Below are 13,874 nucleotides of genomic sequence, written 5' to 3' on the forward strand. Positions count from 1 at the left end.
CTACTATGGGGTCTTATCTAATTGCCATTTTAACATGTACTTCGGACTAGAGCCTTGTGTCAAAAGGTATTACAGATGTTATATGAGATATAGGGGTTGTTGTATGCAATGTTACGATTTTGTCTACTATATGTATGTTGCACATGTGATGATTATAAACTAAAAACATCTTACAGCATCGTGATTCGCATTTGTCTCAATAGTAAATTGAACAGCATCGTACACATGTCTACTATAATCTCCTGTATTCCTTTGTCATGATGTTGGCTAATGACCAGCCCGAACTTCTTAACAGTATTAATTAAATAAATTCTCGAAGACAACGATACACCTTTTGTTTCAACTGAGGCTACTTTAAAGTAAGACTGAATAAAGTATTCACAAGGTGCAACGAGCGTTCACAAATAATTCAAATTAAGGGCTGACTAGCTGGAATAGATGCCTTTTGTTATAAGACTAATTTTTCTTTATATTGTGAAAAAATAAATAATTGTAAATCGTTTAAATATAAGTTTCTTTTTTGATAAAGGGTAACTCCACAAGTACCATGCATTTTTCATCAACGAAAAGGAAGCACGTTCATCGTTGCTACAAATGAAAGTAGAAAGGTTTCAGCGACATGAAATGCAATGAATGCAGGGTTGGAAGTTGTAATTAGATTACAGGTCCTGCTAAGGTATTTCAGTTTGGATAGTACGCATTTGTAATGTCCATCAGACATATATATCATATACTTAATGCATCCTCTTCACAGTTTAATAGCAATGTTCTTCCTTTGGAATGCCTGAATTTTTCATGTTTGAAATCAGATTCATCGTTTTTTTAATACACAAAGTACCGTTTCCCTCTAAAGTTTGAAACACATCTGTATGATTTTGTTGCGATATCGATATCGGGTCAAAAAAGAGGGAACTGCTGCGCCAGGCAATTGTCATGATGTTCATGTTCCACCAGGGTTGCAAGTTCAGTTATTTTAACAATACGACAATAAAATATGGCCAGATAACTTCCTTCAGTGTAGCTTTGACTTTAAGAAATACTTACACATACAGTTTGGATATTATTCATTTTATGACTCTAATGTTATTTGCAGATGGCGGCAGAACCGTAAACCATCCTTATATATTGTCATTTCTAAGACATTTATGTATTTATTGTCGTGGGTTGGAGTTAATAAACATAAATTGCTATCAATAAACAGCCACCAGCAATTAAACTGACTGTTAACAAAGAATGAACAGCATCAAGCAGCAAAGAAAACAATGTGAGTATTATTCATTAGAGCGCAAATATGAATAACAAATGCGCTCAACCTTGTTTTATAAATTGATGCAGTTACATTTCGCTTGGTTATATATTATCCCACTATCACATAATATTTACATTCGCCTTGTCATTTGTGAAGATAATTCTTGACGTTCATATTGTATAACACACACGCAGTTATCATGTCAATATCGCCCTGTGAAAATATCAAAGCGACGTAATTTAATTAATGATATGCGACGTTACAAATATCAGAGTTTCTTTTATACAATATGTCGACATTTGTTTAAGAAAAGAAAGTCAGTAGTAGAACACACTGCTAAGATCTTATCGTAATGATTTGCTTTTAAATAAATAAAAGTACTATATATAGTGAATATATGTATTGATCGGTAGCGCACTTCATTGAATTTGTTTGAGTGCCAAACTGCGTTCATACAGCATACACGCAGGAAAATACGATAAATCCTTAATTAACCATTTGTTAATATTCATTTAAACTGATGTTGCTATTATTAGAGAGTTGTGTTACCGAAACTTATCGATGCTTAAAAGTGCTTAAATTTACGTTTTTTATGGTCGACTTTTCAAAATATTCGGAGCGGGCGGCAGGGGACACACTTCCTCGACCCTACCATTAGCAGTCCCAATGTTTTATACCGTCATACTCGCCTGAACTGTCTGGTAAGTGTAATAGAATCATACTTACCTTAGCAGGTTCATTTCAATAACTCATTGTCCTTGATATTTTTTTATACATATCACAATATTTGCTTCTGGCTTTGTCCTTGTAATTGCCTCTGGGTTTATATTTTTATAGTCATCAGTGGAAATGTCATTGCAAAATTGTACTCTTTGATTAACTGATAACTGAATTCTTGATTTTTTAAATGAATCGCGCTAAAATATAAATTGCATACGCTGTCACATTTATGTTGTTTGAATAACATATCGATTTATACGCGGTTTGAATCTCAAAATTTCTCTTTAAATTGCAAACAACTGGTTCGTTATATTGCTCTTGTACTTCCAAGCGAAGTAACACCTACCCTATAATTTGAATAGGCGACTTGGTGATGACAAAAATGCTTCTTTCATATCGAACACTGTAAGACCATCGACCATAAACATTGACACATGTATTCATTCTGCAATTGGGAGGAAACCGTTACAATTGACCTAGCTAGGACCGTTTGTTTTCTTTATTTGTTGGCATTTAAAAAGTGTGTGTGTTTTAATACGATTGTAGACCAAATGGTACAGGCCCGCAAATGGACGGGTTAAACTCAGGTCGTTGTTTCATGGCGCTTGGTTCAAAACAAAGCACTTAATCGCTTTTGATTTCTTTCAGTTATATGCCATTTTATTTCCTTAAGCTCACAATTACAACTCATATAATAAACGACGAAATGCATACGGTTAAGTAAATTTTATTTCGTGCAAAGATGCGCTTAAATGACCAATTTGCCAAACAATTATGTTTAACATATAAAATCAGCATAATACAAAAGAAAAAAACAACAACTCAAAACATTATTTTTTTTACATTTGTTTTTTTTATTTTTTTATAATAGAGATGGAAATATATATATAATAGTTTCCATTGAATAATTATTATCGAATATAGTTTATAAATAAATGCTTTGGATACCACATCAGAACAGACAAGGTAAATATCTGTTACCTTGGGAATGGTGGAAACCGGTTTTCGGTTTCTTAAAGATCAAACTTGTCTAAACATTACACACTTAAACCTATAGGCATATAAAGAGACCGCAGCCGCTTAAAAACAATAAATCAAGAGGAAGGTACACTTATTATAAACCTGAAGTAATATACATCTGAATAAACATAAATGTCAGTGCATCAATTACCTAAACTTCGTGTTCATTTTCAATGCTGGTGTAAGTTGAATTCACTCACAACATAATTTTAATTTACGACCGAAATCGACTAAGATATATATTAAAACGGCCTCCTGATTCTTCAAAGGTGCAATACAACAGTACATATACATCTAACTAATAAAACGCGTCTAAGAACAGTTTACGAAACTATGCACTCATATGGGAAATAAATTAACAATGATATGATAATAGTACAAAAAAGGAGGAGGCAAATGCTTATATGGTTAACCAACCATTCTTCAATTGTTTTCACGCTTTTCGAAAACGAAACGATATTTGTAAATAATTAGGTTAACATGTTATTAACATGACATATAACATTGAATATTATGTATGCCTATATTTTGACAACACCATCTTGCCATGAACACCACAACTCACTGTGTAATAATTAAAGAGCTTGCGAAACACATCGTGTACAGGTACGTGTTCATGTTAGATACTTGTCTATCTACCACGTCATCAATATATGTATACATTGTACAAGTTTGGAATCACATCTTACATGCCACGAGGAAGTGAGTAACATTAAAATCAGCGAGTCTTCAAGTATATCTAAAGTAGGTTTTTGCAAAAGACTTCTAAAGTTTAACTTCACCTGATACAAGTATGGGAAGCTATGCGTACAACCTTAAACCTCACTACAATTTCGTAACCTCCTCACACGTATCTTTCCGAAAAGAATAAAAAAATGTATTTCAATCATTCATTCATACATTCATTTTAAATATGCAGCTTTAGAGTGTTAAGCCAATTTCCGTAGATACTCAACCATGTCAAATGTTTTATCTTATCTGAATCATTTCCAAGGTTGTTATTCTCAGCACAGCTTCGTATAAACTATTTTTGATATGAATAATTGAGAAAACAACAGAATGAAAATGGTTTAACGATTAAGGTGTCCAACTCTAACTAAGAGGCCGTGTTGTTGTTTTACCAGGGGTAGGATGAGATAATTTGTCTGTCAACAAGGACAACTGGTTTATAATCAGGAAACGGAATCCAGTGTGATGGGTAACAGCTAAAGCTGTCTTTGCAATCGACCTGAAAAAATAGCATATACATTGTAGTTAAACCAGTTTTATATTGGTTAACGTATATCCGCGGCGACGAGTTAATGTGGTGAATTAATCTATATGTGTGCAATCTTATTTGCATAAGTATAAACTTGGTTTACATATACACGTTTTTATCTGCAAAGCTGGAATGGTTGCAAACTAATACCGCAAAATTAAGTACATTCTCAATATATTGTATAAACCAAAAACGCATTGAAATGGTTAGCTTAACAATATGATTATAGGATTTACGAAAGATACAAATATGACTATATAGCAAAATGTTTTACTCACAAATAGTTTTATAAAGGGTGAAGATAATTTGCATTCGGCCTGTTTGTCTGACTGTCTCTGAGATCGGATGGTGTGTCCACATAGTCATAATGACATTCATTTTCACTTGAACGTCTGTTTCCTTCACTCTCCAAATGTTGAGGTGCGTTTGTGATCTCGATAGCACTTGCTGACCCTACTCTCTTCTAAAATTAATATTTCATCATGATATAGAAATAAACATTAGAGGATAAAACAGCTAGTAACATTGCAAATTCATTTTTTAGTAATTTTAGGAATACGACTATTGAGTATTTTATTTGTGTAAATTAATATAAATTATAGATGGAACAAACAGATCGTTTAAACCAGTTTTTAATACCATAATATTACACAGCTTCAAACATCGAAATAATCTTGGAGTAGACACAGCATACGCTTCTTAGTCTAGAAGATATTACATTTCACTGATATAAAGAAATGTTACCAGATTGTAATAGGCAGTTGGCTCAATATTAGACTGGACAGTATCATACACATGTGTAACTGGCTCTCTAACTGCACTTGTCCTTTGGCGTAGAAGCGTTGCATACACTGTGTCAAAAGTTAAAACCAGATAACTGTGATTAAATTACGAAGGACACGACGAAATTCTTTCACCTATCTGAATGTCATTGCACTTATGTGAACATCAACCGTTCTTGTTTTTGACCTTTTGAAAAAATAGCAAATTTACCGATGAAAGTTTAACATTTTAACATGTGTAAATACTTCAGCTGATTGCTCTGAATGCATTGATGATCGATCTATGGTTCATTGATAAACATTTACGCCATATATATATACGCGGAGTGATTTTTTTGCAGATTACTTTCGATCCTTGTGCCATTAAAAATGTAACAGTAAGTGTTTGGCTTCTAAGCATGTTTCCATAGCCTACATTTTATTATCGAGTTAATGACATTGGTTTATGCAATTTCGTGTTAACAAGTTTCACTTCCCTACTGATTTTCTTGACGTTTATAATAAAACTTGCTATATTTTTTTTCAAAATTAATTATTATGAAGACTTATGAATGTCTTATTTCCAATAAAAGTATCTACATAATTACCATGAGGTTTGCATCGCTTAAATAGACGAAAGGTCAACGTTGCTATAAGTAGAAGTAAAATTGTTCCAGCTACGGCGTAAATGGCCGACATATGCCACTGTTGGGTTACCTGTGGTGCAGAGTTGTCAGTTGATTCTGCAATTAGATCAAATTTACTATACCAGTATTTCAAGAGACATTAAGTTCTCTATTGTATCGTAGTTGGAGATCAAAAATATAACTTCTGAAATCACAAAAGGCCGGAGCTGCAGTCTTTCATTGAATGTGTAATACCCACTTATATAACCAGAATTTAGTTTAATCTACATATATTTACATTCACACGTCATTCCTAAACGATGGTTGTTGTTTATCAATTGAACTTTATTTCTGTATAAAGTGCAATGGCATTTCTCAACGATATCGCATGCGTTTGTTCGATACTTCTGTCCTGTCATTGGGCGCAATAATACCAAGGGGCGGGGCATATTTACTACGGAACTAATTTTTTTAATGAAATCGTAGTACAATTATTGGCAACATGCAAAACTGTAATCTGCAGTAAAGCAGTTAAAACAAAATAAGCAACGATAATTTGATTGATTTTAATGTAGATAATTTCATGATGAATGGAACAGTTGAAGAAACGTTTGTGTTAAAAAATGCTGTTAAATGTCACGAAAATGCAAAAACAGTTAGTTCAAAGTAACCTCTATAACGGGTGCTTGTATGACGTCATGAGTGATGTCATTGAAAAAGTTTTACATTAAGCTCGATTCGGGCCGCAACATAGCTCGGCAGCTGCATTTTGTTTCGACGCCATTTTTTGCAGTGTTCATTCGTTTTGAAAGTGTTGTTTTTTTCGAAAATTGACTGGATTACTGGGATTATTTACACACAATACCTATTGGGTAATCAACTAATTACCTATTCAGTCCTACTTCAACCATTATTTGTTTTGATAACTAATTTAAGCCTGAAAATTTTGTAAACATGTTCTTGATAAAAAGTACAGCATCTTCAGCATCAGAGAAAAAATATTTGAAATTTCTTTATTTATTGCATACGACATAATGGAATCATGACCATATAAGTCGTAAGTTCTGAATAAAATCGACAGAAATAACTAAAAGTTCGGAGGAGTTAGTCGTTTTAGACATAATTTAGTGCTTTTAATAGCCAAAACAACTGCAGAAAAAACTATTTGGTAAACACATCAGCTTGCCAGGAAAGACAACTCAGCAGAAAATATGTAAGTTATATGATTTGTGGTTTATTTCCTGTTTTAGTATTTGTATGCAGCTACATTATATATTCTAAAATATGTTTTTGTGCAAAAGTTTGCATCGTTGACCAACTTTCGGTCAGAAACCAGGTCGCTCAGCCTTCATTGTTATGATGCGGGCCCTGAAAGCGCATATGTAAAACAACGGGCATTAACGGCACGTGAAGTTACTGAATAATACACGTTTTCTACCGATAACGCCCGGGTTTTTGCGTTTTAATACACCACGATAACGGACCGAAAACACACATTGTATGCAATAATACGTATTCATAATATTCTTGACCTTGAAAAGATAGAAAGTAAATATATAAATAAAGAACTATTTTATCTGTGCATTCATTGTCGTATAAAAGTAGGTTACGATAGCTGTTCTAATTTACCCTCCGTTGAGAACAACGAGAGAAAGAAAAGAGAAAATGCTCTTGAATATTCAATTCATTTAAGCAGAAATGTAGATTTAAATGAATGTAAATATAAGTATCAAAATTCGACATGTTGCATTTTATTGGGGTATGGTATGCAATGGCGCAGTTCAAAATGTTGGTAGAGTCCTTCGGACTCCACCTATTTTGAACAGCCCCATTGCATACCATACCCCAATAAAATGCAACATGTCGAATTTTAATCCTTAATACGATGTATACTAACTGTTGTTTTCTCTATACCGTGTACTCCCTTAACTGTGCTACTTCCTGATACATTTCTACATCACTTTTCGAATTAAGGATGTATATTTTTCTTTGGAAGGATTTGCCTTCCATAATGTATTTTAACATGATAAGGATTTTCTTATACAGTGTGTTTTATCCATTTGTAACAAGAACTTAATAGTAGACATCTTGAACATGTATAATACTAATAAGTGTTAATTCTTAAACATTTATCTGTTTTACATTATGTCTGTTATTGTTGTACGCCTGCATTTCTGGTGGACCGAGTATGTTTTAAACTTGCAATTTAATAAGAAATAAACTATTTCAGGAAGTCAACCCCATGATCATGACAATCAGACATTTTCTGCAACATCCCCATTTCCTGTCAGCAAAGTATTTATTAGAACAGGCGTTTTCTGTGGAGACTGTATCTTGTTTATAATCGGAAGTAAGGATTTTCGCTCCCTAAATACTCTCATTAATTTAAACATTGAATGTAGTAAAGTTCAGTTCTCTGGCGCAATGGCGTTAACGAATTATTTAGTCCACTGCAATGACTTATAATATCGTTAGAGTTAGAAATAAATAGAAACAGTCCGTATTTTTTTTTCTTTTTTTCGCTTGACATTTCACTATTTTAAGTTAGGCTTAAAGTCTTTAAAGGGCCACCTTATAAGTTGCTGACTTTTTAAATTGAAATGCTTTATTATGTTTGACTCACTTGACTTTAATGATTATAGCAAATAAAACTAATACTATTTATAGCTACGTGGCCAAAAATTACTCACTCAAAAGCGCAAATATTTCCAAATCATATGCCTTGTTTTTTTAGATTATCAAAGACAAATAAGTTGAGTGTTATATTGCATCGAAAAAATCACCAACCTATATTGCGCTCCTAAGAGACTTATTTGCAGAAAGAACAAGAGCCAACATGGAAATATATAGAGGATATTTGTTTATTTCAGTGTAAGATCGTATTTTATTTCACGAGTGTCATAGAAAAACATTTTCACAAGTGGCGAAGCCACGAGTGAACGATTAGGTTTTCTATGATCACGAGTGAAATAAAACACGATCTCACACTAAAATAAACAAATGTTCTGTTTCATTTATACCTATTTTCGGAGTTTTTTTTTAAATTTATTTCTGAATTACCCGTTGTCAACTTTTCTATTTTCGGTTTGCTGAGAAAAAGTTACCTGCTATTCATTCTTATAGATTATTATTCGCTCGTTTTTTAGTGCAAAGCTTTTATGAACAGTAATCAATGAAGTTTTATAAGTGCACATATTTTCCAAAAAATAATGAAAACACTTTTAATTTAAGTGAGTCATAAATACATAACCAAATTACTACGCCGCTATTTAATGAATGAAAATTTGGAAGGTCAAATGTGTAAGCAAAACAAATGCGGATACTGATTGGATTTTAAACATTCTTCTTAGTTTAAGACTGCATGTGTTTCATAGTAAATTAATATTCAGTCATCTTACTGTCAGGGACCAGTCTGTTTCGCTTGAAAACAGGTTCGTTTTCCAGATAAAGAGTGAAAGCCACGCTTGTTTGTTGACAAATTTTGAGGTGTGGATGGGGTAAAAAATATCGGATTATCTATCAAATGTTGTGTGAATTTTTCGGAAAGCTCATTTTACGTACTACAACGACAAACATTTTAAAATACGTTTGAACAATAATATTAGATTCTTTTTATGTTGTTTTTGTCTGTAATTTATTTGGTATGAAAGCAAATGTTCGAACATTCAGCTACAAAGATGAAGAAAATGTTTGAAAAACGGTATAACCGGTAATGAACGGTAAGTTGTTAATTTCCAAATATATATTTATTTAAATTTATAAAACATTTATTTAATTTTTAAACATTTTGTTGCCAACATTTACTGGTTCAACGTCCAGTGTTAAGTTTTGATCAAGGCAAGTAACTACAAAGAAATTCAAAAGTAGTATTTTGCAGTGAAAATATAAAATTGATATTTTCACTGTTGTTATTTCACTGTTTAAACCCCATATTTCATCGAAAAGCATGAGATAAATATATTGTGCGAAACATATGTAAGAAAGTGCATAACATTTTATTTCTCTTATACAAAACATAATAAAAATAAATAAATTACAAAATAACATTTGGTACATACATCTCTATTGTGTTGATTTCGTTGACCTTTCGCCGTTTAACTAATACACATCCTAAAAAAATATGTGTTCTTAACAACGAATAATCAACATTACTTCTAAATAATTTCGTTTGAACTGTCTTTGAAAATAATATTTTTATTTTGTGAGGTTTGATTAAAAAAACTCATTTTCTTGTGCAGTTTTACACATTTAAATAAAATATAGATATTCTAAAAAAAACGTCAATTAAAGAAAGTTGAACGAATTGAAATATGGATAAAATGTTATGCTCTTTCTTAATTATTACTCGCACAATATATAATATATATCCCCATGTTGGCCCTTGTCCTTTCTGTGAATAAGTCTTAAAAAGAGCGCAATATAGGTTGATGTTTTTTTCGATGCAGTATTATGCTTAACTTATTTGTCTTTAATGATCAGAACAAAACAAGGCATATGACTGACCGTTCCAAGGCGGTATCTAATAATTCTTAATAAACATACCTAGTTTTTATATATATGTATGCACTGTGCTGTTGGTGGAATTTTGTGCTGTTCTTCTATGTTTCTTGTTTGTGATTTAATGCTCTATGACTTTGGCGTTTACCCAGTGCCATTAAACCGGGTTTAAGTTTTTGCGACTGAGCTTGTTTCTGCAGCTTTTTCCATAAATATTGATTGAGAGTGTTAACGAAACTCGAGAAAATGAATAAAACCCAGGACGTACCAGAACACGTTATTTCATAGATTGCATTCAAATGCGATGGAAAATGATCGCATCTTGTTGAACATGTAATAGTTCCACCAGCCATGTCTTTAGTGGCATTGAAGAACACGTTGGAAATAGAACGGTAACTCCCACTTGTTTCATTCGTCCAGTTGTTGCTTTGTACGTATCTTAAAATATCGTTGTCTCTTGCCCATTCAATTCTGCATGGCGGATTCGATGCATCCGTTTCACAAGACATGTTTAAAAAACAGACAGAAACATTGTTGCTATATTTATGTATTTTGTTGACGAATATGGAAAGATCCGACGGGGGATCTGAAAACAAAATAGAACAAACTCATCAATAGAAGTATAAAATTCAAATGTTAACGTTTTCAATTCAGGAAATACAAACATATAATGTTTAGTTTTCAAAAATACAACCAAACAAGAAAAATGTTGAATTCATAGTTCAATAATACAAACTTTTACTATGAGAAATGTAGTTATATTATATTTGGGTTTTCTTCTCATATATTCCCTTCTTAAAATTTAACAATAATCGTCAATCGCTTTGAGTGAAACTTACATTTTATACTGATATTTACGCATATTGACATTTCTGTTAAACCAAAATCATGTTTATTATCCCTGGTGCAACACATTTGTTTTCCATTCCACATTTTATTAGTCTTTCTTGCCTTTGCACGACTTGTAAACGTATTAGAAGATATATTAAATGAATCCATTTGTTGAACATCAGCTAGCAAAATTGTGTCAACGCGTATTTCTATGTCCGGAGCTGGGATAGCATTTTGCACTTCACAGATTGTTGTCGAACCTTCTCCATCAAGGAATTCAGGAACTGTTAACATGGGCGGGCTACCTTTCTCTGAAATTGAGGCCTAATGATGTACTAACATCTAATATTATGCAAGATCCAAATAGTTAAACATCCATAAAAAAACACGATTTATAGATTGTCAGTATGAGTCTCGTATTTGCTTACCTACGTTACAGAGAATGCCATGCACGTCGTAGGGTGTTTCAAGGGCTGCATTTGAAACTTGGCATGTCACATTCTGTCTTGACAGTCCAGCCATTTGTTGATAAACGTCATGGAATCGGTACATCCCTTTGATTTCTTTGCTTTCAGCAAGAACAAATAAATTCTGGTCCAGCTTAAGTACGACATGTACGGGTTTTGTCCCGTTTTCAGTTTTGCAATAAAAGTCGGAGCCTCCATAAACATAAATGCATTCTGTTGTATTAAAGTCAGGGGACTTTGGACCGAGAACTGGGTAACTCGGTCGCTCTGAAAACAATTAAACTGATTTCAATCAGTTAGCATATTATATATGATGTATACTTTTAAAAAAAGACTAAAAGTTGTTTACATACTAATTTAACATATATATAAATTTGTTTACTTCCATTAGACGTGAACATTTTAAACATGACATAATTTTAAAAATAGATTGCTTGATTATTCATTGAAATACAAAGTAGGTACCTGGAAAATAAAGTTGTACGTAATCCGTGATTTCTGCTGGACTGCACTCTAAAGTATAAGATCCCTCATCTGTTTTATCAAAGTTGGGTACCGTTAATGTGTACAGAAATGGAGATACTGTTTCCTCTACGTAATAACTTTCGCGTAGCTTTATATCTTCGCTGTTCTTCTTCCATGTTCGTGTAAGAAATGTTTCGTAATATAGAGAAAGGTCAGACGGAAAGTATCCTAATTTGATGTCCGCGCCGTGAACAACTTGGTTTAAAAGCACGAGAGTTCCACATTGTCCAACAATATCTGCAGATTAGAACTTAGTAAGTAATATGTTTAGAAGTTTTTCTTAACCTATCGAAGTTTATTTATTTTAACTGATTAATTCGACAAAGATCTTATTAGTTGACATATTTAGCTTATTACAATTTACATTTTCTTCCAAAATGATCGTAAGAAATATAGGTGTACTTGGTTAATACGGGTCGTCCAGTAATTTTGTATAGTCAAGTATAATGTACATAGACAGGCCCAGTAGCAAACAAACTACCATGCCTGTGTTAGAAGGCTTTAATGAGTAAAGACCCAAATAACAACAAATGGATGAAACAAAAAAGCAACGCACAGTCTTTATATCCGTATTAATATGCATATCTTCATTTGGGTCCAGACTTAAATCGTTTTTTTTTTCGATATTTTACCTGTAATATTTAAAGATACCATGCTTGTTTTAATCGTTGTGTTGGTTGAACATCTGGCGTAGAAGACAGATTTGTTGTATGCAACTGTAGCCTTCCATTTCAAAAAAAATGACTCATCTTCCGAATATCTTGTAGCAAAGTCATCATCCATTGCTCGAACATGTGTTTGTCCGTTAATAATGTATTTCCACTCTACGTGACATCCCCAAGGGTAGAATGGTGTCGCTTTCAGTGTTACCTCCCTGTTCACAAAAGCTGGTCCTACTACTGATATTGTTCCATAATGGTTGTTGACAGCCGATATGTAGTCAAACAGAGCTGCAATCAAGATTGTAAACTAATTAAAAGTACTCCATACCCTAAATAAAGTTACTTTTCAAGTAAAACAATATTATTAAAAGTTATTATTGCAAATCCGATAGGCCAGCGATTTTGAACGCTGATTGTAAATATAAAAATAGCGCTAAAAATATATATAATATTAATAATAATAATAGCAATAATAATAATAATAATAATAATAATAATAATAATAATAATAATAATAATAATAATAAAAATAACAATAATAATAGTATATTTAATAATGATAATATTAATAAATAGTGATACTAATAAATATATTAGTTTACAAAAGAGCTGGATTCAAGATGGATTAAAGCGTCTAGGTTTATTTACTAAGATCGAAACACAGAAATCATCAGAGTATTTTGTTGAACATAATTACTAGTAGAAAATAAACGTTACCGTTTCTTTTCTATTACATAAGTTAATTGTGTCGTAGTAGTAGAAGAAGTAATGCTGGAGAAAGAAGTATTGGTAGTAGCAGTAGCAGTAGCAGTAGTAGTAGTAGTAGTAGTAGTAGTAGTAGTAGTAGTAGTAGTAGTAGTAGTAGTAGTAGTAGTAGTAGTAGTAGTAGTAGCAGCAGCATCAGCAGTAGAAGCAGCAGCAGTAGCAACAGCAGCAGCAGTAGTAGTAGTAGTAGTAGTAGTAGCAGTAGCAGTTTTTTGTAGGTAGTTAAAACTCCTGTCTTATAATGAAATAAAAACGATAAAGAGCGGTTACATATCCAACATACCAAAAACGAGTACTGTAAATTGAGCACATTTTAACATCGATTGTCGAGGCATATCTCAGTTGAATGATTAATTCATTAAATTAAACTTTTTTACTTATTGTTATCAGAAAAACGAACAGATTTTCCCTCAATTATCTTCAAATAAGGGAAGATAATTTTGTCATGCTCCTTTCAGTCAACAATTGTTTTACTTGAGTACCGGAATCGCCA

General features: G+C 32.5%; 2 protein-coding genes across 2 annotated transcripts; both read right to left on the reverse strand.

The window, feature by feature from the left end:
• Positions 1-3,256: 3,256 nt before the first annotated feature.
• LOC128233417 (uncharacterized) lies at positions 3,257-10,680 on the reverse strand. Its single transcript, XM_052947083.1, has 5 exons — positions 10,400-10,680; positions 5,617-5,751; positions 4,992-5,098; positions 4,526-4,710; positions 3,257-4,217 (listed from the first exon to the last, which is right to left on the reverse strand). Exons 1-4 carry the CDS (start codon positions 10,638-10,640, stop codon positions 4,534-4,536), a joined length of 660 nt encoding a protein of 219 aa, XP_052803043.1. The 5' UTR covers positions 10,641-10,680; the 3' UTR covers positions 3,257-4,217; positions 4,526-4,533.
• LOC128235538 (uncharacterized) lies at positions 10,643-13,743 on the reverse strand. The gene is made up of 6 exons (XM_052950350.1): positions 13,665-13,743; positions 12,587-12,904; positions 11,895-12,191; positions 11,391-11,696; positions 10,990-11,273; positions 10,643-10,717 (listed from the first exon to the last, which is right to left on the reverse strand). Exons 1-6 carry the CDS (start codon positions 13,714-13,716, stop codon positions 10,643-10,645), a joined length of 1,332 nt encoding a protein of 443 aa, XP_052806310.1. The 5' UTR covers positions 13,717-13,743.
• Between the last annotated feature and the right edge of the window lie 131 nt (positions 13,744-13,874).

Source organism: Mya arenaria, chromosome 5 (assembly GCF_026914265.1).
Source record: "Mya arenaria isolate MELC-2E11 chromosome 5, ASM2691426v1".
Taxonomy (NCBI): Eukaryota; Metazoa; Mollusca; class Bivalvia; order Myida; family Myidae; genus Mya; species Mya arenaria.